Source organism: Narcine bancroftii, chromosome 10, assembly GCF_036971445.1.
Source record: "Narcine bancroftii isolate sNarBan1 chromosome 10, sNarBan1.hap1, whole genome shotgun sequence".
Classification (NCBI taxonomy): Eukaryota; Metazoa; Chordata; class Chondrichthyes; order Torpediniformes; family Narcinidae; genus Narcine; species Narcine bancroftii.
In genome coordinates this window covers 11,519,191-11,543,793 of record NC_091478.1, presented here as the reverse complement: position 1 = coordinate 11,543,793, position 24,603 = coordinate 11,519,191, and the positions used below count along the sequence as shown (strand labels likewise).

At 38.4% G+C, this 24,603-nt stretch overlaps 1 protein-coding gene across 15 annotated transcripts in view; it reads right to left on the bottom strand.

Moving 5' to 3' along the window:
• Window positions 1-217: 217 nt before the first annotated feature.
• The window catches only part of LOC138744163 (fibroblast growth factor receptor 2-like), a 166,944-nt gene continuing 142,558 nt past the window's right edge, over window positions 218-24,603 (bottom strand). For all 15 annotated transcript variants that reach the window (XM_069899838.1, XM_069899848.1, XM_069899841.1 and 12 more), the window contains 5 exons: window positions 24,387-24,509; window positions 18,873-18,943; window positions 7,832-7,969; window positions 6,566-6,671; window positions 218-5,068 (listed from right to left, as the gene is read on the bottom strand). In XM_069899838.1, the coding sequence (XP_069755939.1) occupies window positions 4,904-5,068; window positions 6,566-6,671; window positions 7,832-7,969; window positions 18,873-18,943; window positions 24,387-24,509 (603 nt within the window). In that variant the 3' untranslated portion in view covers window positions 218-4,903. The remainder of the gene's footprint in view (window positions 5,069-6,565; window positions 6,672-7,831; window positions 7,970-18,872; window positions 18,944-24,386; window positions 24,510-24,603) is intronic.

The window sequence follows — 24,603 nt, the reverse complement described above, 5'->3', positions numbered from 1 at the left end:
TGAGCCATTTGGCGTCTTTGCCACTATTACTGTTCGACACATTGCAAACACCTGTGGAAGATACTCAGAGAGCGGCTTACATGTTCCGGTACTTGAACAAAGCTTGCTTTGAATTCAACAACTAATCTAAGAGTACCAAAAAATAGGAACACACATTTGAACAAAGGTGATATTTATATTCGTACGCAATTACCCATTTCAAAACACAACACATCAGTTGTATGACTGATAGCTAAAGCCTTGATTTATTGTTTCCACTGGTGGCAAAATACAGCTCACGCAAAACCTGACATTTTATAGCGCTTGGAACATTTTATGGCCTCTCAGATAACCAGCATCAACATTGGGTTGGTCAACAATTTTACAGGATGTCAGGGAAAAAAATAACATTTAAATTAAAAAGGATTCCTTTGGCATTTAAAAGAAACATTAAACCAAATTTTGGTTATGTTTTCTTTTGCCTTTTAATAATGCATCCAGCAGTACTTAACAAGAACAACCAGCATAACATAGAAGCAAATCGTTCATATAAACATTCGTAGCTTTAACTGGCCTTTAGCCATTTGAAAAACCACAACAAAATAGAACCTTTTGTAAAAAAAAATCAATAAATTAGTTGTACATCGTGTTATGAAATTCATGCACAAATTTCAACATTATGTCACAGGATGACAAATGCTTTATAAAAATATAAAGTGGTGGAATGTAGATAAGAATGAACCAAGCACCTGACCAAAACAAAGCAGCAACACTACATTTCGGTCTTGCTTTCCTGTAAGCAGAATATAATACATCATCCAATTATCTGGGCAAACAAATCTTGTGCTGTTTCCTTTTCCTTTCCATTTAAAGTACGTGCTTATTAATATTTATCACCATTATGAGTTGGATATATTCTTGAAGTAGTGTGCTTTTACAACTAAAATTAATATTGCAATATGCTGAATATTGGCTCATGTTTAGTCTAAATGGCCAGCCCTATCATTTTTGGAAATACAGGTAGTCCTCGACTTCCATCCGCACATACGACCAAAATGTTTTTTTTAAAAATCTTTATTAAAACTACTGAACAAGTACATATTTTATATTAAAAATACTGTATACAGTGGTTCCCACTCCTGGTGGCAGCCCGAGGTAGCCCTGCTCGCCGGCGCCTGCCCTGCTCCCCGACTTATATTACAACTAATCCTTTGGTCCCCATTATGGTCGTATGTTGGGGACTACCTTGTACAGTTAGCCCTTTGGTATTTGTAATCTAATTTTGGGGAGTTGTTTGGTTTTATTTGCTAAAGTACACTTTTAAATCATTGATCTGGAAACAGGTCAACAATATGTGAGCATTACTCAGGATACTATTTAGGCTATTGAAAAGGAAAACGCACAAGCTACATGAAACATGAACAAATACACTGCTGTTAAATTCAGATCAATTTCAATGCTAGTCAGGATTGGGCATATTTCCAGGAGCATGAGTACGACAGATCCGATGAATGGTATCAATTTTGGGTAACAAACAACATTCCAGCCTCAGAAATCTGGGTCTGTCACTTCTTCCCATGAAGAACCAATTACCATGTATAGTTGTGTAATAGTCAAATTTTGTTGTCCATTAGGGTAAAATTTAGACAGTTGATGATTACACTCCATACTACTTTTCACCATGGTAATTACCTGCATCGTTCAAGGCACTGGGAGTTCCAATGGCAGGCGGTCAGTGGGGACCGAATAGTAAGTCTGTGTTTAGGGCGGGCATCGGGAGCTCGGATTGGGGTGGATGGCATAGGTGAGAGTCTACGGTCAGGGCTTCTGGAGCTCTGGTGGGAGGGAGCCTGGGCCAAAAATAGGGGGGAGGGGGTTTGAGTTTTACATGCGGTACATAAAAAATACCAGATTTTTGGAAGTCAAAAAAAAAAGGGGGGGAGCCTGCTTTTACATGAGTATATACAGTATTCTTACTTAAATATGTTATTTAACTAACAGAAGGCAAGATAAGAAATATAATTATTTGAAATTGTGCCATTCAAATATTGCAGTTTTAAAGTTAGCCCCCCTAGTGCACAGAGATAGATACATTTAGCCTTCTTAGATCAGACGTGCTGTGTTCTATAATAATCTGCCAATGACCGGTTAAGATATCCTCATTTTGATTTGACAAATAAAGCTCAATAATGGAGGTAATAAAACGAGGATATACTTCGGACACAAGACCAGTTTATGGAGAATTATAACATGGAAAAATAAATGAAGATAATTGTTCACAGCCCTTAAATAGTCCCTGAACATTTATGTCTATTACATGACACCTTATTTTGTAGTAATTTAGAGCACGATCATATAAAAATAGGTTAAACTTGTTGCAAAATAATGCAAAGCAATATCAGCTTCAGAACTATTCTCGTCTGATGGAAAATATTAATCACTTTAATTTCACATCTAAACACGCATTCATAAGCCATTGGAATTCATTCTTCTAGAGTTTCAAACAGATTTCTTAAGCACAATTTCAGTTAACAAATAGTTAAATTCTTCTGAATATGTGGGATGACCAAGCTGGTATCACACCTTCAAAATGAAATTCATGCTTCTTTCAGTTAACATTCTATCACAGAGTGGATTGGTTATCTAATAGTGAGATTAAGAGTTCTGTGGCATGGTCCACGATAACAATCTTTCTCTCACACATCGATAATCAAAAGGGGGTGATCTCAGACTTCCAGAGAGAGGATAGAGACCAAACCCCTGTCCACATCAACGTTGTGAATATTGCCAATGCACTGACCATGACCAACTATGATGCAATGGTGACCTTAACGCACCATCTACTTTCTTAAATGACTAAGGAAGTTTGGCGTGCCCCGCAGCAACTTCTATTGGACACAATACTATTTCAATAGCCTAAATAGTATGTACTATTGAAACCATACTTGCTGACTGCATCACAGCGTGCTATGGCAGCTTCTCTACTCAAAATCCAAAGCTGCAGAAGGAGGCAATTGTAGCTCAGGGCAACATGCTAATTTCCTTACCCCCATGGACTCCATCTGCATCTCCCACTAGCTTGGAAAGCCAGCCAACATATTGAAGGACCTGTCACACTCTGGTCTGCTCCCTTCCTCACAGGAGGGTAAAATCGCTCACCAACAGGCTTAAAGAAATCATCTTCCCCTCAGCTATCAGACTCCTGAATGGATCCTACAGCAGTACTCAAATGCTGCCCTTGCTTGGTATCAATTGATCTTTTATCCACTGCAACGCTACATTCTGTAATTGGGCTCTTTAATTAACCAATTATACAGCTCATTGAAGAACACTTCTAAGTGTACCAGGTATGATGTGATAAATAAGCAAAACACTGAGACATGTATAATAGAAATTAATAACTTTGGTGAATATGAGATCATCTATGTCTATAGAAGGTATTGTATGATTAAGGTGAGAATAATTTGCTTTAAATTGTGTGGAAAATGCTAATAATTTGTTGTAAATTTACATTGAGGCAATTGTTAGAATAAAATATGAATCTATTTGAGATTAACTTTTCTTAATGTGTTCAATAGAATAGAAGTTGGAAGGGACTTTCAGCCATTACACCCCTGTATAATCCTGAATATATTTGCCCTTCCAATGCCACACAGATTCCTGCCAGGCCCATTGCCTCCATAGGGCAGAGGATGGATGCCAGAAGGGGAAATACTGACATTTCGACATCCCAGGAGGAGACTTATCAAGTTAGACAGCAGAAGATTAAGGAAGATGTTCATAGAGTCTTTGGAACAGTTATGGAATCTGAAGGAAGTTTTTACTGGTCCCTCCAACACCACCAATGAATTTTGGCAAAATGCTGTTAAATCCCTCGGCGATTACTACAAAATTGCCCAAAGATTCCAGGGGGAGATGGAGAAAATGAGCAAGGAAGCAGACTTTTTGAATATTTGCTCAGACAATACCCACTTGCTCCACCCCAATCACACTTAGTGAGTGGACAAGCAAAAGGCCGATGAAAAGATCAAATTAGAATGCAGAAAAGATGCAACTGCAAATAGTTTTCTTGGTAGATCAGCACATATTGCCCATCAGAAACTCGGAATCAAAGTTGTGTCCTGATTGGAGAGCAGCAATATGACACGTTCTCCTTATCCAAAACCTCAAGTGAAAAATCTATCTGCTACTTCATACCAAAGACCTCTTTTCTGGACAAACACCCCTAATTAGTCAGAGCTATTACAGTCGGTCCCATTCCCATCTTGCAAAAGCTGCACATAAGACAAGAAATTCAAAGATTAATTGTTTTCATTGTTACTAATTACCAATTAAATAAATTATTCCCTGAATAAGAATAACTTAAAATGTTTTCAAAATGTTACATAACTGAAGTGCTAGGAATTGATGCAGAAACAAGTTTCAAGAGCATTTAGTTATTTAACAAAAGTTGCTTTCATTTTCTGGTTGCAATAGAATCACCTTTTTATCCATACAAAAATTAGTTCACTGTAAATATATATAATATATATAATATATATAAAATATATTTATTCATATTTGGGTATATTTACAAATATAGCCAGCACTTAAATTTCATGCTGGATAACCTTTCCAATATTACAAAATTAACAATTAGGCAGAACTTTCTTCTCCAAGTCTTGGCCAAAGTCCAACCAGTCTGCTTTTTATGGAACATAAATTGGTCAGGTCATCACAAAACATTTTGCTTAGACTTATTCTGTCACTTTGAAACAGAACGCATGCAGCTGAACACTTCTTCATGAACAGCCGACTGCAATCCTTGTTTTCATTGCAACCATCTCCAACGAACGTTCTATTCTGGTCTCCAATTCCTTGAAGAGATGCGAAACGGGGAAGACAACATTTAAAGGCAGTTTTGCAAGAATTGGCTTTTTTCCATTCATGTTTTAATGGTTCCATTTATGTGCTGTTGATACTTCGAAAGACATGGATCGTTGGGCATGGGGTCAGAGAATACAGAGTCATCACCTGATGAGTACGAACTCCGAGTACCTGGATAACTGGGTGAATACTGTTCTAGTGGTCCAGAGAGGTCCAAGTATTCCTGCCGATAGAAAAGGAGAGCGATTAAATGAAATTCTGCATTGCTACTTTTATCATGTGTTCCGAGTTCATTATGTTAAGCCAAGGCAAATGTCACAACTTCGCAGCAATAATTAACATGATTGCTACATACCTCCAAATGGAGGTAAATGTTAAATATTGTGAGAAAACACTATTGAGTGGGTTGTCTGTTTGGGTTTTATTTTGAAATACAAAGTATGAAAAGTGACTATGGAGATGGTATCTGCCCAAATTCCATAATATTCCACAATGTATTAATGCATTAACCGTTCCAGAAAACAAAAGTGAAAAATTAACATCCAGTCGATGTTCATTTCAGTCTAGATTCTCCAACCTGATACACTTGCCACAAATTTCAATAGGTCATGCTTTAACCATAAAACCGATTAACATATATTGCAAAAATGCATTCTGCAGGTTTGAACTATAATTGCCATGCACACAGTGACTGGCTTAAGTACAGTAATAGCTTGAGCACCTGAAGTTAACACTAAAAGTGCTCAAGGGGAACTTTGTAATTCAAAAACCAGTTGACTTTATAACCTGAAAACTAGTTAATATTTGCAATGATCATTTGTTTTAAAATAAATACAGTACAAGTCTGATGTTATCAACGAAGAATGGAAGATTTTATACTTTTCTATGGCAACAATGATGGGTTTTCCTTAAAACACAATTTAATTGTGTACCAGTTCTCAGGGCCAAATCATACAGACCCTTTGAAATAAAATCCATTGTGGATTGAAACATCCGCAGGAATTCATCTCTTTTTATAGCTCTTCAGCTTCTCTCTTCAAGGATAGGAATTGTTGATGCCAACTCATTTGAAACATTAAAATATTTTTCTTGGAAACAATCAAGATAATGATTCACCCAAGTCTCCATTATGTGAATTAAAACCCCTGGCACCCGGCACTTATGGGGATTGGTAGATGCTCCAGATAAGTGAATTTTCTGGTTGCTGAGGTTATGTGTGGCATGGATTGGGGAACTAAAGGAAAAGCACACAAATTTTAAACTTCCTTATTTTTTTACCTATTTATTTTCTGCAGTTTTTTTTTTGCCAGTTGATTGTGGCTTGAATTCCAGATAACAGGGGTTTTACTGTATAATCACATGCAACTTCCCCATGAGGCACAAAAAAAGAGCTGTGTTTCCTTAACATAATCCATGTGAATGAAACAAGAGGCATTAAGCTATGTAAATAAGCAAACAAACAACTAATCAAATTGAGAGGCATGGCATAGGGATTAGCCCAACACCTTTACAGCGCTCGCGATCAAAACCAGGATTAAAATCCCACACTGTCTGTAAGGAGCTTATACGTTCTCCCCATGTCTGCGTGGGTTTTCCCTGGAGGCTCCAGTTTTTCCCACCGCTCGAAATGTACTGGACTTGTGTAATTAGGAGGCACGGACTTGTGGGCCGAAATGGCCTGTTAATGTGCTGAATGCATGTCTAACTACAGCCATCTTACCGCATTGGATGTTAAACTGAGAATTCGGTCCAAATCTTCAACCAATTGTTTAAAAGTTGGTCGCTGTGAAGGGATCGCATGCCAGCAATCACGCATCATCATGTACCTGCAGCACCAAGATAGATTTTCCTGGTCATTCCAGTTTGCAGTTAAATTGGCACAAGTTGCAATATAAACAGTAAAATTATTTTTGATATAATTTAGTGAATTTCAGTAGCGAGGGTGAAGCTTATCTGAACTCAGTTGAAGCATAAAAAGGTGATTACATTTCCTTTTCAGTTCTAATCTTAACATAACATAACAATTACAGCACAGAAACAGGCCATTAGGCCCTTCTAGTCCGCACCGAACCAAACACCCCTTTCTAGTCCCACCTCCCTGCACAATGCCCATAACCCTCCATCTTCTTCTCATCCATATACCTTTCCAACCTTTTCTTAAATAATACAATTGACTCCGCCGCCACTATTTCTCCCGGAAGCTCATTCCACACGGCTACCACTCTCTGAGTAAAGAAGTTCCCCCTCATGTTACATAATAACATTGACTATTTTTAGGTGGTAGGCATATGTGACCATAAAGGTGACAGGGGTGGTGGTGGAGGCTGGTACCATAGGGACACTCCAAAGGGTCTTGGACAGACACATGGATATCAACAATTTCCAAGACAGTTAACTTTAATTTTAAGGTCCAGGACAGTTTTCAGATTAATGTACTATTAGTAGGTAGCCTGAAGGTTGTAGCCAGCTTGGACAGACCCAAGATCTTATTCTCAGAAATTCTGTCGATTGCTTTGTATTTTTAAGGAAACCACTTCTAAAATCAAAGTATAAGGACCAAAACTAATTAATGGAGTGAGAGCAAAAGCCATTGTTTAGACATACAATTACATTGTTATCTACTATGTAAAGATCACTAAGACCTTTCAGTCACCTCCAAAACGTGTGCAGCTTTTTGGCAGGTTATCTGCATAAAGAAAAAGGAAGGATTGTTTCTCTTTGGCAAATACTGCAAGAGTCTGGATGTCTGATTCATGGGTGGATGGTGGTCATTTAATAAGTAATCTCAATTCAGCATGAGGAGTGGCAGTGTTTTCATGAGCAAAAACTAAATCCTAAGATAATTGTGAATTGAGGGCAAGATCTTAAAGTGACAATCAAGTTCACTCAATGGTAAAAGGAATGACAAAACTGGCAGTCAGCAGTGTTTGAATTATCCAGATACATTGCTTTCTGCCTTACAAGGTAATTGAGTGGTGGAACTTACAGATCATTGGTACAGTTAGCTGGTTTGTCCATCCTGTGGCCTTCCTTAAGCAGCTTGAAAAGTTCTTCGACAGGAATGCCTGGATATGGAGATCCTCCCAAGGTAAAAATTTCCCACATCAATACTCCAAATGACCACCTGGAACATCAACTGCAATTAGCAAGAGCTTGCCAGAACATTTGCTCTCTTCTCAGTTCTCTCCTCCTGCCTTGCAACACTTCCCACTTATTTCTCCCTTATATTGACACAATGTCCAATGCAATAGCCACACTCTATGTCTGTCTACTGGCAAGTTCTTGAGGAGATTGTATTGCACATGACTATGAAATATTATGTTACAGGGCATCAAAATGACATCTACACTTCTCTGTACCAGAGGCTATTCACACACATTTTAAAACAAGGGCAGTCAGTGGACCAAACATCAGGAGACCAATAGGCATTTCTATTCCCAAGGTTAGGGATTGTGAAATTATTTGTAACATTCATTCCGGCAAACAAAGACACAGCAAATTCAGAAATAAAAGTCTTGGAATTCCTACTCCATATAATTCAGTAACAGAATGCCTAATTTTTATGTACCAAAAAGGTCAGTTTTGGTGGGGTGGATATCAATTTGGAACACCAGCTTTGGTTTTCTCTTCACAGAGGCTATCTGAAATTTTACATCATTCCATTAGTTCAGATCGAGCACCTTTTATTTTATAATGGGAAGGGGGGTGGCAGTTTTTTGCTGTTTTTAAGCAATTTTGAGGCTTGGCCCACTGCTCTGCTCGTTATACACCCACGGCTTTGTGGCCAGGCACAATTCCAGTGCCATCTATGTCTGCCGATGATATCACAGTTGTCGGCAGAATCACAAATGGCAATGAGGAAGCGTACAGGAGGGAGATGGATCAGCTCGTTGAGTGGCGTCACATCAACAACCTTGCGTTCAACGTTAGCAAAACCAAGGAGATGATTGAGGACTTCAGGAGGGAGTCGGGGGAACATGACCCAGTCCTCCTCAAGGGCTCAGTAATAGAGAGGGTCAAGAACCTCAAATTCCTTAGGGTCAACATCTCCAAGGATCTGCCTTGGAGCCTCCTTGATGATGCAATCATGAAGGCTTGCCAGCAGCTATACTTTGTGAGGGAATTGAGGAGATTCAGTATGTCACTGAAGTCTCTCAAAAATTTCTACAGGCGTACCACGGAGAGCATTCTGGCTGGTTGCATCACTGCCTGGTATGGAGGTGCCAACTCTCAGGACAAGAAAAAACTCCAGAAGGCTATCAACTCAGCCTCTGACTTCACTCCATCGAGGACATCTACATGAGAATGGTGTCTTAAAAAAGCAGCCTCAAGAGGAGTCACATGATGGAGTAGTGGCCGGTAGGGGAATACCAGCCCTCTCCAGAAAAGAAGAAGTGAAGAAAATACAAAGTTCATGAAATACAAAACATAACAAATAAAAGACAAAGTTGTAGAGAAAAGAATGAAAATGGCACTCAAGAAGGAAAAAGTAAAAACGGGAAAAAAAGAAGAAAAGATGCCAGAAGAGAAAGGAGAAGGCCTTACCTGCATGAAGAAACAGGGAGCTGTCGTGGAGAAGAGAGCCCCCGTTCTCCGAGGTTGGTGACGACCCCGCAGAGTCACGACCCGTCGACTGCTGGACTGCAAAAGCACAGTGCGCTTACTAAGGAGAAGGAGAACATCGACGGGAGGGGGGCTCAGCCGAGGAGCGGGCAAACACAACGCGACCAGCTGAGGGATGCCCGACACCAGGGCTCTCAGCTGGAAGAAGAGGAAAGCGACAGGAAAGTGAGTGAAAGGAAAGAAGAGCAGCAGCAAGAGGCCCGACAGATAAGTAGCCCAGAAGAAGAGGACCAAAAGCAAGAAGCCAAGCAAGAAGAAGCCCAGTAAAGTGAGACAAGGAACTCATCAGGAAAATCAGAAGAGACACAGATACAAGGAAGAGAAGAGAAAGACAAACACAGGTGCAGACACAGAAGAAGAGGAAGAAGACAACCAAGATCTGCACAGAGAAATAGAAGGTAAAACAAATGGACAGAATATAGATAGAGTATTTTTTTCAAGAACAAATGAGAGCATTAAAATGGTTGACATTAGAATTTAGTGAAATGAAGTTCAGAAGAAAAAGTGAATAGATTAGAGCTGGTCATGACAGAAATAGGGAAAAGATTAGAAAATGTGGAAGAACGAGAAACAGCTGTAGAAATGGAAGTGAATGACTTTAGAAGAAAGTGACAAAAAAGTTAAAGAGTCATGAGAGTTGTTAGCTCATAAAATTGATATGTTGGAAAATTATAGTAGGTGAAACAACATAAAAATAGTGGGCCTAAAGGAAGATGAAGAAGGCACAGATATGAAGGAATTTATAAAAGAATGGATCTCAAAGGTCCTGGGAATTACAGAAGTACAGGAAGGAATGGAAACAGAAAGGGCACACAGAACACGAGCTCCGAAACCACAGACAAGATCCGTTTTAGTAAATTTTTTGAGATATACAACAAGAGAAAATATACTGGAATGGGCAAGGAATAAAATTTGAGAAGACAATAAACCATTGGAATACAAGGGTCAAAAAATATTTTTTTTTTACCCAGACATAAGTTTTGAACTCTTAAAAAGAGGAAGGAGTTTAATATAGCAAAATCGATCCTATGGAAAAAAGGTTATAAATTTATGTTAAGACATTCAGCTGTGCTTAAAATATTTATCCCTGGGGAGCAAAACAGACTGTTCTCAGATCCAGAGGAAGCACGAGAATTTGCAGAACGCCTGCAGGACAGAAGGAGAGATGAAGAGATGCAACAAGAATGAAGAATGGTGATAAAATACATATAAAGATGTAAAAATAATGTATATGTAAGAAGAAGTGAAAGAGAATGGAAGAAAGGAATGGGAAAAAAAAAGGGTGAGCTTTGATATATGTGCAAAAATAAAGTCTTTTCTGGGGGGGTTGGTTGGGAGAGAATAACTGTTACTGTGAAATCATTTGACGCTTGCGAGCAGCTTCGCAATCCAAATGGAGAGGGGAATTGTGGTTGCCGGCAACTCGGGGTGGGGGGGATGGGTGGACATTTGGTACTAATGGAATATTGGATGTGGGAGTTGTTGAAGTATTTTATGTTTTAAATGGGTTGTCATACATTGAGTTTAAAAAGGGAAAACAGAGGTGAAAATGGGGGAAAAGGGAAATGGTGGTGAGGAAGCGGAAATGGGGTGTAAACAGGGTATGAGATGGCCATGTTGAATTATATGACTATAAAATATTAAAGGAATACATAACCAAATGGAAGAGGCTATTAAATTTACTGAAAAAAGAAAAAATAGACATAGCATTTGTGCAGGAAACGCATCTAACTGAAGTGGAACACAAGAAATTAAAGAGAGACTGGGTAGGACACGTAGCGGCAGCATCATATAATTCAAAAGCTAGAGGAGTAACTATATAAATTAATAAAAACGTACCAATCAAAATAGAGGAGGAAATAATAGATCCAGCAGGGAGGTATGTAATGATAAAGTGTCAGATATACTCAGAATTTTGGAATTAGCTCAATATATATGCACCTAATGAGGAGGATCAAAAGTTTATGCAAGATATTTTTTTGAAGATTGTAGATACGCAAGGGAATATATTGATAGGAGGGGATTTTAACCTTAATTTGGATCCAATGTTGGATAAAACTGGACAAAAATCTAGCAAAAAGAATAAAGTGGCCAAATTTATGGTTAAATCAATGCAGGAAATGAAACTTATGGATATATGGAGGAGGCAGCACCCAAGGGAGAAGGAATACTCATATTATTCGAGTAGGCATAAAACGGACTCAAGGATTGATATGTTTTTGTTGTTGGCCCATATTCAAGGGAGAGTTAGAAAAACTGAATATAAAGTTAAGATTGCTATCTGATCATTCACCCCTGTTATTAGCAATAGAACGGGAGGACATCCCACCAAGAACATATAGATGGAGATTAAATTCATGCTACTTAAAAGGCAGGAATTTAGAGAGTTTATTAAACGCCAAATTAAAATGTACTTTGAAATAAATACAGAATCAGTGAAAGACAAATTTATATTATGGGACACAATGAAAGCCTTCATTAGAGGGCAGATAATAAGTTATGTAAATAAGATGAAAAAGGACTACAATTGGGAAATAGAACAGTTGGAAAGGGAGGTAGTAAGTACAGAAAAGGAACTAGCAACAAGGGATGACATAACAAAAAGAAGAGAATTGGCAGACAAAAAAAACCCGAAACATTACAAACATATAAGGTGGAGAAGAACATAATGAAAATAAAGCAAAAGTATTATGAACTAGGAGAAAAAACACATAAAATTATTAAGCCTGGCAATTTAAAACAGAACAAGCTAAAAGAACTGTATTGGCATCAAGGAAAAAGGACAAACAAATTACATATAACCCAATAGAGATTAATGAGAACTTTAAGGAATTTTATGAACAATTTTACCAAACTGATAACAAGGGGAAAGATGATAAAATAGAAGAGTTTTTAGCTAAAATTGAACTGCTTAAATTGCAAGAAGAGGAACAAAACAAACTGATGAAACCATTTAAAATAGAGGAAGTACAGGATATATTAAAAAAGCTGCTGAACAATAAAATGCCTGGAGAGGATGGATTCCCAATAGAATTCTATAAAATATTTAAAGAGTTATTAACTCCTCCTCTCCTGGAAGTAATGAACCAGATAGAAGAAACACAAAACTTGCCAGATTCATGTAAGACAGCAATAATTACAGCAATACCAAAGACGGGGAAGGATCCACTAACACCAGCATCATATAGACCAATATCTCTACTTAATTCAGATTATAAGATAATAGCAAAATTATTGGCAAACAGATTGGCCGACTGTGTACCAAAAATAGTAAAACAAGATCAAACTAGATTTATTAAGAAAAGACGAACAGCGGATAATGTGTCTGTAAATTTATTAATTTAATTCATGCAGTTCAAGGAAATAAGATATCAACAGTGGCTGTTGCTTTAGATGCAGAAAAATCCTTTGACAGGGTAGAATGGAATTATTTATTCCAAGTATTACAGAGGTTCAATCTACCAGAAAAATATATTAATTGGATTAAAGCATTGACGAAGGTAACAGTAAATGGATATGTATCATACCAATTTAAATTAAGTCGGTCAACTAGGCAGGGATGTCCATTATCTCCCTCACTGTTTGGTTTAGCAATAGAACCATTGGCAGAACTGATAAGAACAGAAAATAAAATAAAAGGGATAAAAATAAAGGAGGAGTATAAAATCAGTTTATTTGCAGATGACATCATAGTATACTTAACAGAACCAGAAATATCAATAAAAGAACTACATAAGAAATTGAAGGAATATGGAGAAATATTGGGGTACAAGATCAACGCAAATAAAAGTGAAGTGATGCCAATGAGAAATGCGGATTATACAGAATTTAAAAAAGAATCACCATTTAAATGGCAAACACAAGTAATCCGATACCTAGGTATTAGGTTAGATAATAATTTAAGCCACTTGTACAAATTAAATAAAGAAATTGCAGGAAGACTTAGAACATTGGAAAAAATTACGACCAATATTGATAGGGAGGGTAAATTGCATTAAAATGAATGTCTTCCCAAGGAAGACATACTTATTTCAATTGTTACCAATTCCCTTAACAGAAATTCTTTAATGAACTAAAGAGAATAATAAGGACATTTTTATGAAAAGGGGGGGAAAACCGAGGATAGCGTTAGATAAATTAACAGTGAGGTATAATCAAGGTGGTTTGCAGTTACCAAACTTTAAAAATTATTATAGAGCAGCACAATTAAGGTATTTATCAGATTTTTATCAGACAAGGGAAAAACCAAATTGGACTTTCTTTTCTTTGGCTTGGCTTCGCGGACGAAGATTTATGGAGGGGGTAAAAAGTCCACGTTAGTGCAGAGCTAGATAAAATAGGGGAGAAGGTACCGGAACATTTTCTTTATAAGTGGGATGAAAAGCTGGTACGAGATAAAAGCTCACCAGTATTGCATCATTTACTGAATATATGGAAGAAAATTCACTTAGAAAGGAAAAAAAAACAAATGACCAAATACCAAAATTATTATTGATGCAAAATCAGCTAATCGCTTTTACAATAGATAACCTTTAGAGAATGGGAGAGAAAAGGAATTAAAAGAATAGAAAATTGTTTTTTGGGAAATAATTTATTAACATTTGAATAGTTGAAGTACAAATATGGAATAAGTCATGGTACAATGTTTGCATACCATTGACTGAAAGCCTACTTCAAGGATAAATTGGGAAACAAACTGAGATTACCAGAAGGAAGCAGCTTTGAATATGTGATTACAGACACAATGATAATTAAAAGATTTATAACGAACATGTACATCAAGCTGCAAGAGATGGAAAATGATGAAATAAGCTATAAACCCAAACAAAAGTGAGAACAAAAGTGGGAAGAGGATTTCAACATAAAGATAAAAAATGAAACATGGGAAAAGTTATATTCTGGAACTATGAAGAATATAATAAACACAAGGTTACGCATGATACAGTATAATTGGTTACACAGGTTATACATCACTTCCCAAAAGTTAAAAAAATGGGATTCAACATTATCAGATAGATGTTTTCGCTGTAAGAAGGAAATGGGCATGCAACTTGTGCATGTGAGAAAGTGGAAAAGTTTTGGGAAGATCTAAATCAGATATTAAATGAAATCACAAAAAGCAACATACCAAAAAATCCAGAGGTCTTTCTTCTAAGTAATATAAGTAGTAAAGAAATAGGCCTCAAACTGGATGAAGCGCAAAAAAGATTTATTATGATAGCCTTAGCTGTAGCAAAGAAATGTACAATGTCAACTTGGAAATCGGAAGAGAGCCTGAGAATACAGCAATGGTACATGGAAATGAATAAATGTATTCCATTGGTAAAAATAACATATAATTTAAAAAAATAAAGTCACATTATTTGAACAAATTTGGGAACCGTACATGGAACATAACAGAGAGGGCTTGCCTCGGATCTCCGCCCCCTAAAATGATAAGAAGACAAAATGACTCGATCCATTGTGTAAAAGTAGATGACGCATTTTTCTTGTTTATTTTTCATTGAGTGATGACATTGTTTAATCGTTTTATTGTATATGTTGAATGTTTATTGGTTTTGGAGGGGGTGGGAAGGGGGGAGAAAATGCCACTGTGTATATTTAAGAGGGAAATGTTTGTATGTATTTTGGTTGATATGGTTCACAGTGTGAAAAATAAAAAATTATTTTAAAAAAAGCAGCCTCTATCCTCAAAGACCCCCACCACCCAGGCCACGCATTCTTCACTCTGCTACCATCAGGATGGAAGATGAGCACTCGGTGGCACGGGGACCACTTCTTCTCCGCTGCCATCAGATTCCTGAATGATCAGTGAACCAAAGACACTGCCTTACTTTTTGCGCACTACTATTTTAATTTTTTTAATATATTATTGTTGTAAGATGGTTCATAATAAGTATGTTTGCATTACGATGATGCCACAAAACACCGAATTTCATGACTTGTTCATAAATTCTGATGCAATTATTATTGAATCTGTTTCCCATCTCTTCAATAAGAGTATCAGACCACAATTTCACATTTGAAAATGTGTTCTTGTGTTACATTTCTTTCCTTTATAAGAATGTAAAGTATGTTTAATTGGGAACCCTTTTTTAATTAAAGAGCAAATGAATCTGACTTAAGGTTGGATTTTTATTACATTTACTTAGCAATATTCCATGACACCTTTTGAATGGCTGAACCCGGTGACCTATTTCCTCAGCAAGTTTGATGGATCCCATGTTCTTAAAAGTATGAATTTTTTGTAACCATTCAGATCAGATAATGTTAATTAATTCTTCAATGTTGAAATTCAAAAGTTAGTAAGCTTTGTTCGCTCATAGGGTAAGGCATGTGCTTGATAAGAAAAAGAAGAATTTACATTTGGTCTGGATCTGTAACCTTTAATATGACCTTTCACAGACAAATTGGTTAATAAAAGGTTTCATGGCCAATTGGAGTTACATGGACTAGCTGCATTGGTCATCAGTTTACCATGAAGCCATTACTTTTGCTGTCTGCACTTCCTTCATCCTGAATGATAAAGAGGACTGATGTACTTCTATCTCAGATGTTATTGCTGGTTGGCAAAAGAAGAGAAGTGAGATTCATCTCACGACCGAATGTAATAGACATCATAGACAAAACATCTTGGGTGCAAAAGACAGCAGTTTATGCAAAAATGTTAAAAGCTCTATTACAGCTTTGAATTCACCAATTTTCAGTACAAGGTGGGTACATTTGTAAACATATCAGAAATACCTTTGAATCCCATGTTAAAATGAGCTTCTCTTACCTGGATAAATACATTAAAGATTGCTGCCTTAATTCCCCACCCCACACATCAACACGTGTCTGGTTCTTGGATATAATCCTCAAAAGACTTTAAACTGTACCATGACCGATAAACTAAAAATGTTTTTGTACCAAACCTTTTTCCAAGTAATATAAGCAAATTAATTTTATTTATCCCAATAGGAGAATCACAGTTCCAGGGAATTCTAGGCTACAAATTAGCTGCTAGGATAAAGACTCCAAAAGTAACAATTTCATATTTCCAACTAGTGCTCAGTGTTTTTTTGTTATTTGATTGTTGTAATTATGAAGAAGACTGCTAAACAAGGGGGATCCCAGAAAATAACATCAAATCAAGCACCAGTGTAGCAATATGCTTCATGGCTAAATATTCTTCCCTTTTTAAAAAAAAGATATACACAGGTCATTTCGGCCCAATTTACACCCAATTAACCTACACCTCAGTTTGTTTCGAACAGGGAGAGGAAACCGGAGCCCCCAATGAAATCCAACGCAAGTACGGGGAGAGTGCACAAACTCCTTAGACAGCGTGGGATTCAAATCCTGGACCCGATCACCGGTGCTGAAAAGGCAAAGCGCTAACTGCTAGGCCAACCGTGCCGTTTTTTTACTGATCTCTACTGCGGCATTTATGCTGACCAAAACTAGGACACCAATCTCCATCCTTCATGAGTTAGCTTACAGGAGGGAGATTGAAAACTTGGCTGAATGGTGCACTAAATGAGGGCAAGTTGTTTTGCTGTCCAATCTCCTAAGTATATTGTAGCCCGAGGACCAAATCATATGTGTTCAATTATAATTTTCACTGGATGATGCATCAGTGATGATTCACAATCACTCACTGTATTTCAAAGTATCTCATAAAGGACGTGAGTGACGCAACACAGCCATTGGATAAACTTCCGCAAGTGACGACGGACATGTTTGGTGGGCGTGAGGGAGTGAATGGCTTCATAGACTTATCCGATATTAGTGTTAGGAATGACACTATTTCCCTTGCAAATGAGGTAGACTGCCTGGTAAACCTACTGGAATTCTTTGAGATAGCAACAAGCAGGATTGACAATGGAGTGTCAATGGATGTTGTTCACTTGGATTTTCAGAAGGCCTTTGACAAGGTGCAAAGCTGCAAAACAAGATTAGGTGCCCATGGTATTATGTAAAAGGTATGACAGTAACATGGACTGAAGACTTTTGGAAAAGAGTGGGAATAAACGAGTCCTTAATTCAGTGCAGGGAAGTGTATGGCCATGCACTTGGGTAGAAAGAATAAACTATTCAATAAATGGTGAGAGAATTCAGAAAGTGTCGGTTCAAAGGGATTCGGGAGTCCTTGTGCAGGACTCCTTAAAGGTTAACTTGCAGATTGAGTCGATGAGGAAGGCACATGCAATTGCCAACAGTTTTAGATCCCATATCTAAAGAAGGATGTGCTGGCATGGTGAGGATCCAGAGGAATGATCCCAATGATGAGAGTTTTAACGCACGAGGAATGTTTGATGTCTTTTGGCCTGTTCTCACTAGAGTTTAGAAGGATCAGAGGTCATTTCATTGAAACCCACTAATTATTGAGTAGAGTGGTTGTGGAGAAGATGTTTCCAGTAGTGGGAGTCTAAGACTGGAGGGCGCAAGCTCAGAATAAAAGAACGTCTCTTTAGACCAGAGCGGAGGAGAATTTTTTGCAGTAAATGCTGAATCTGTGGGATTTGTTGCATAGAAAGTAGCAAAGACCAAGTCATCTGTATGTTGATAGGTTCTTGATTAGAAATGTGTCAAAAGGTTATGGGGAAAAGGCAGGAGAATGGAGTTGAGAGGAAAAATACATTTCCCGTGATTCAAATGACCGAGCAGACTTGATGGGCAAAATAGATCAATTCTGCTCTGCTGCCTGATGACATTAACTGCTTCATGGTGGAAGGAGTTGGGGAGCATGCTGAGGAACTTGCAACGGAGGACAAGGAAAGACTCATGAAGGAATAGCTTGCCGCCCTAGTCAGAAGATGACTGTCAAGAGAATTACTGTGAATGCATTACACCATTTATTTCTAAAATAGAAGATAATTTTGTGATTTGCAGAGATAAATATCCTGTGATGAAACATAGCATGAAGGGTGTCCACGGTATTCTTTGTCAGTGGATGAGGGAAGTGGCAAAAATGACAATTCTCGCTTCAACAAGGCTTGAAGTGTTAACAACTGCCTCGACCTATCAGTGCCAATCACACTAACATCATCCAATAAACTCCCTCCATCCCTGCCTCCTCTTCCACCTCCATTGAAAAAAGATCTTGTCGGCCTCTCCCATCACTTTCCAGTGTGGAAACATTTCTGGCTTCTTTTTGCATTCAAAATGGAATGCTTTTTGTTTTTTTTTAAATAAATAAATTGCAGATGATTAGGAATCTCCGCAGAATTTTTCCATTAGGAAATAATGTAAACCTACCTCCAACGATACAAGTTTTCACATGGCATGTTATTAGCCCGAAGTGACAAAATCTGTGTACGCATAAAACTGGTGGCAGTTACACTCTAGCCTGGCAAATCAGTTTAAGTGCCAATAGGAAATGGAGAACCATATTTCCCATTGCCGATAACATCAATACTTACACGTCACTCTGGTGTGTGTAAACTCTGTCAAAGAGAGCTTCAGGAGCCATCCATTTAACTGGCAGTCGACCCTGGAACACAAACACCAAATCAGAATACTTTTGAAATTAAGAACAGGAGATTTAAAAGTGAAATTAAAGAGCATTTTATCAAAACTAAAGCACAATGGAAATCTGCAACTGTTTTGCACAAAAAGATGATGGTAGATTAACTGAAATATTTAAGGCTGAGTCAGCAGATTCTTGTTAGATAAAGGCATCAAAGGATTTGAAGCAGAAGTGAGTTGATGCAGACGAGAAGGAAATTAATTGAATACCGGAAAAGTCATGGTTGATTGACTCAAGTTCCTAACTTCCAATCTTGGTCATTCAACAGCTATAGCTTCAAATTTTGCCAATTTGAAGGATAGAATTCAGAAATAGTTGCGAGTATTCAACTGAGAGAAGAGATAGGGCCATGTGATTCGACAAAACCCATCACCCAAAGATGAAAGTGTGCACACTTGATCAAATGAGACCCCTGTAGGGAAATTTTACTTCCCAACTTTGATTTTCTATTCGATAACAACGGGACCTAAAGAGCTTTGCATTTAGCTTCCAACAGCCCCACAGGCTGGCTGTCTGTGTTATGCTTCAATAGACATGGGTGAACTACCCCAATTATTCCAATGAAACTGACCCTGCAGATTGTGACAGGGTCACGGTCAGGCCAAAGCAGTGTTTTGCAGTCCAATCAAATCATTTACATCAGCAATTACAAACTAATTGCATATTTGGAATTCTAAAAATTATATTTTACCAGTTTTTTTCCTACCAGGTGCAGCTTCCTGCAAAAGACCAGTCCGGTCATTTATTCTAACCTATTTGCTTCGGAAAGGAACAAAGGAGAAAATTTGTTTATAACACTGCAGTTTGCTTTAGAACATAAATTAATACAGGCCTCTTCAGCCCAAAATGTTGTGCTAACCTATGAAAACCTACTGCACCGTCGATCTAATCTTCTCCAATCTCACACCCCATAACCCTCTATTTTACATGTCCACACGCCAAAGAGTCTTTTAAATGTCCTGATTTTCCAGCCTCCATCACTACCCCCAGCAAAGCATTCCAGGGAACTACCATTCTCCGCATAAAGGAACCTGCCTCTTACGTCTTCAAACACTCATCCTAAATGGATGTTCTCTTGTATTAGCTATTGTCACCCTGGGTAAAAGATGCTGGCACTTATACACACAATCTTAATGATCTGTTCACATATAAATATTTACTGTAACTTGATTGAGGAGATGACAAAGGTGGTTGTTGAGGGTAGGGTCATTGATGTTGTCCAAATGGACTTTCATAAATATTTGACAAGATCCCTTATGTAGGATCCATGGAAAATTGATTGTTTGAATTTGGAATTGGTTAACCCAGTGGTTCTCAACCTTTTTCTTTCCACTCACATTCCATTTTAAGTATTTCCTATGCCATCAGTGCTCTGTGATTAGTAAGGGATTGCTTAAGGTGGTATGTGGGTGGAAAGAAAAAGCTTGAAATCCACTGTTTTAATCGTACCTGATTGGTTCGTTATGTGCACAGTTTCAGAGCTCCAAAGGAAGTGGGCCATTGACAATTTTTCTCAAGCAAAATATTTCAGTAACAATGGGGTCTAGAGCAGTGATTCTCAACCTTCCCTTCCCACACACATACCACCTTAAGCAATCCTAATCACAGAGCACTTATAGCATAGGGGTATGTGAGTGGAAAGAAAAAGGTTGAGAACCACTGGGTTAACCCATACAAGACAGAGAATAATGGTGGAAGGGTGTTATTTTGGCTGCAGGTCTTTGAGAAGTGTGCTCCACATGGATCAGTGTAGGGATCTGGTTTGTGATAAATATAAATGGCAAAAAAGTAAGTGGCTAAGTTAATAAGATGACAGATGATCCAAAGATTGCTAACTTTGTGCACAGTGTCAGCGGCTATCAAAGAATACAACCGGATATATCAATTACAATAATGGGTTGAAACATGGCAGATGGAGTTTAATATGGACAAGTTCAAGTTCAAATTTATTGTCAGAGTACATATGTGACATCTCATATGATCTTGAGATTCTTGCTTCTGTGGGTCAGGCAGAATTTCTACATATTGGTAATGTAAACAAATTGAAGTGTTCAAATGCAAGGGGCATATTTACAGTTAACGGCAGGGTTCATTAAGGCATGGATGTGCTGAGGGATCTGGGAGTCCAGGTTCACTGTTCTTTGAAAGTGGCCACACCCGTAGATAGGGTGGTAAAGAAGTGTATGGCATGTTTGTCTTCATTATGCGGTGCAATGAGGAGCAGAGTGAGGAAGTCATGTTTACGGGAAGGATGTGGGGACTGTGAAAAGGATATAGATGGCACGGTTAGCTAGCCAGCAACCCGAGTTCAAATCTGGCACTGCCTGAACGAAGTTTGAGCCTATCCTCAAGTCTGCACAGGTTTTCCCCGAGTTCTCCGGTTTCCACCCACCTTCCAAAACATGTGGGATTGTAGGTTCATTTGGGTGTAATTTGGAGGCAGGGGTTGAAATGGCCAGATTCTGCCTCTCCCGTGCTGTAAATAAAATTCAATTTGAAAGACTGGTCAGGAAGTTTTCTAAACTGAGGTTGGATAAATGCAAGGTTTTTTCTCTGGAGTAGTGGAGGCCAGATTGAAGTTTATAGAATTATGAGGGGCATTGAAGAGATTTGTGTGTATTGGCCTATGTGTTGTGTGGTTTTATGTTAAAAAGTGAGTTTGCCTGAGAGAGCCAAGTTCAGTGAAGGTGGACTACTGAGAGAGTGGGAGACGGACTGAGCATGTGCTGAAAATGATCTAATAATTTCTGGACTTGGAGGATAAACCACCACTGGGGGTGCTGTGGAGTGGAAGGAGGCCCAGAGAATGAGTGATGGTTTGGAGCACAGTTTAGAATGTTGGGATTTCAAAAAGGATGAACATTCCGAACTAAGGCAGCCAGAAGGATCCGGACCAAGCCAGTGGTTCCTCTCTCTGTGAGCAACTCAAGACCACTTCAAATTTTGTGCTCTCTCTCTCTCAAAGATCTTTTGGTTTCAGTTTACCAAACAAACTGAATTTTGTTTTGATCTTTGCTTCAGTTGAGATCGAAGTTTTGTGAGTCTTGTGTTTGTTTTGTGTCTAAGTTTTTCTGTGGGCTGGTTGGAAATATAACTTAGACTTTAATTACATATGTTATATTTAGGCTGGGGAATTTATTAGTTTTACACTTTTATAGAGATTTGCATAGTAACCAGTGGGCATTGTTATAAAAGGGGGGATTTTGAATTAAAGTTTGAAGGTGAATTTTGTTTTGTTAATAAAGTAATTGTTCATCTTTATCCCTGTGTGATATGCCTTCTTTGTGGTTGCTGGTTTGATCTTGTAACAAGTTCATCTCTTTCCACTAGGGTAAACGTGTCACATATTAGAGGGCATGAGCTTAATATTGAGGTTTGGGGCAGGGGTGTCGAAGAAGAAGGGAAAGAATTTCAGGTGATGTGCTACACAATTTTTAAAAGAGAGATTGGTGGGTGCCTGGGACAGGGATAGTGGTGGAAGCAGATTCGATAGTAGCATTTAAAAGACATACCTCTAGACATATATATGTGCAGGGTAGAGAGGGATATATTTCAGTCTAATTTAGGCATCCAATTCAGCACAGACATTGTGGGATGAAGGGCCCGTTCTGCCTTCTATAACATTGTTATGGTTCTTCGATTGGCCTTCAAATGGTACATCAACCTCTTTAATATCAAGGCCAGATGTAATGGAGAGATGGTAACCATGACACTGCAGCATTCGCCCCGTAACTCGGACATGCCAACATAAATTCCACAGCAAGACTCCATAGCAGCACTTGAACTCACAACTCCAGTCAGGTGAACTACCACTAGAAGTTGTTCAATATTAACAAAACAGCTGGAAAACTCAGCAAGAATAAAAGGTTGGTCATACAACACTGACTTGGTGGAAGACAAAACAAAGACACAACTGTGACCTTATAAAGTCAGGGAAAGACAAAATTAGGAGAGCAGCTCCACAGATTTAATGAGCAACATCTTTAATTTGACAGAATGCATAATCTTTCAGCCAACAGCCCAGTTCCTCTAACAACATCTCTAGATATGATCTCTACAAGCAGTTTGGACCGACTGTGGAATTACAGTGATAAATCCTTGCAGGTCCTCAGCTTTGACTCAGAAATCCATTGCCCTCTGGCAGCAGGCCCAATATTGGCATGAAAAAATCCTGCCAATTATTACCCTCAGTTCATGAATTGTACTCCATCCTGAACACAATTTTGAGGAAGCCTTGACAGTCACAAGGACAAAGATGATCCTAAGGATGGGAATCTTCAAAGAGTTTGCTTGGTTGTGCCTCTATTGACCAAATTGGTAATGATAAATTAAGATTGGGTCGGTGGCCAGAACACTGGAGGAAAAGCTGTATTTGCCCTCTTCTCAGCAATATACCTGTCAACAAATCACATGTCAATGCTGCACTGATGGGAGCTTCTGCTGCAGGGTTCTTTGAGAAACCAGGACATAGAACTGGATTAGAGAAAACCAACATGAACTGGCTTTAAACATTAGAATAATGACCATTTTGTGAATATCTTGGCGCTTGCACAGATTTTCTAGTGAAATCCCATCTACTGGGAACCAGACCAAACTATTCTTAGCGTAATTCATCTTATGAACAATGGTAATCCCCACTGAGCTTTGAGCAGTTAGGACATCAACGTATACACAAATTTTCATTTGCTCATGGCAGAAATTGGATCTAAAAGCATGATTTATGACCTGTGTGATGAGCACACAGTTCAAAACTTTATTCTATAAACCCCTCATTTCCTCTGAATTTTATAAAGTTAAAAGTTAACCACAAATGATATGCTTTGCTTTTGCAACTTGTAGCACATCTCCATTTCAATCATGGCCCATTGTAGTTGCTGACATGGTTGTGGTTCTCTGATCTGTCTGTCTGGAACATGGGATGCATCTCTAACCTGCACTGGCCTGACCCACCACCTCCATGATCAGGAAACCTGTGCACCATTAAAACCCAATTTTCCCTCCTGCCCCTTTATCATCCCTGCACCCCCCGCACCCCCCCCCCCAATCCACCGTCATCAATATTCTGGGGATACTGATCAGATGCCATCAGGACCAATCACAAAGTGTCCCCAGCTATCTCAGCAGGTTAGAAGCTGGAGGCCAGGAAAAATTGTACCAATCAAGGCCAACAATCTCCATGCATCTACAAAGTCCCCTTTAATCGTTTTAGTGGAAAATTCACCAAGAATTTCACACACCCTTTATTCAACACCTCCCATAATGGCTGGTTGCATGACGTGCAGAAAACTGAAGGGAATCAACTCATGCCCTACGATGCTTGTACAGAAACAAGCAAGGCATTAATTTGCAACAAAATTATGGAAGGCAATATTTAATACCAATTGGGTTAACAGACATGGAAACTTACATTGGTTGTCTTTTTGTAGTAGTCAATATTGTGGACATCTCTAGCCAGCCCAAAATCTGCTATTTTCATTACATTATTTTCTGTTACAAGAACATTTCTGGCTGCCAAGTCTCGATGAATACACTGAAACAGAAGATGGTGTAACATTTACTTTCATGAAGCAAGGTCCAGGAATTTTCAGTCCCGTAGCAGATGCAAATGCTGAGGAGCAGGTATG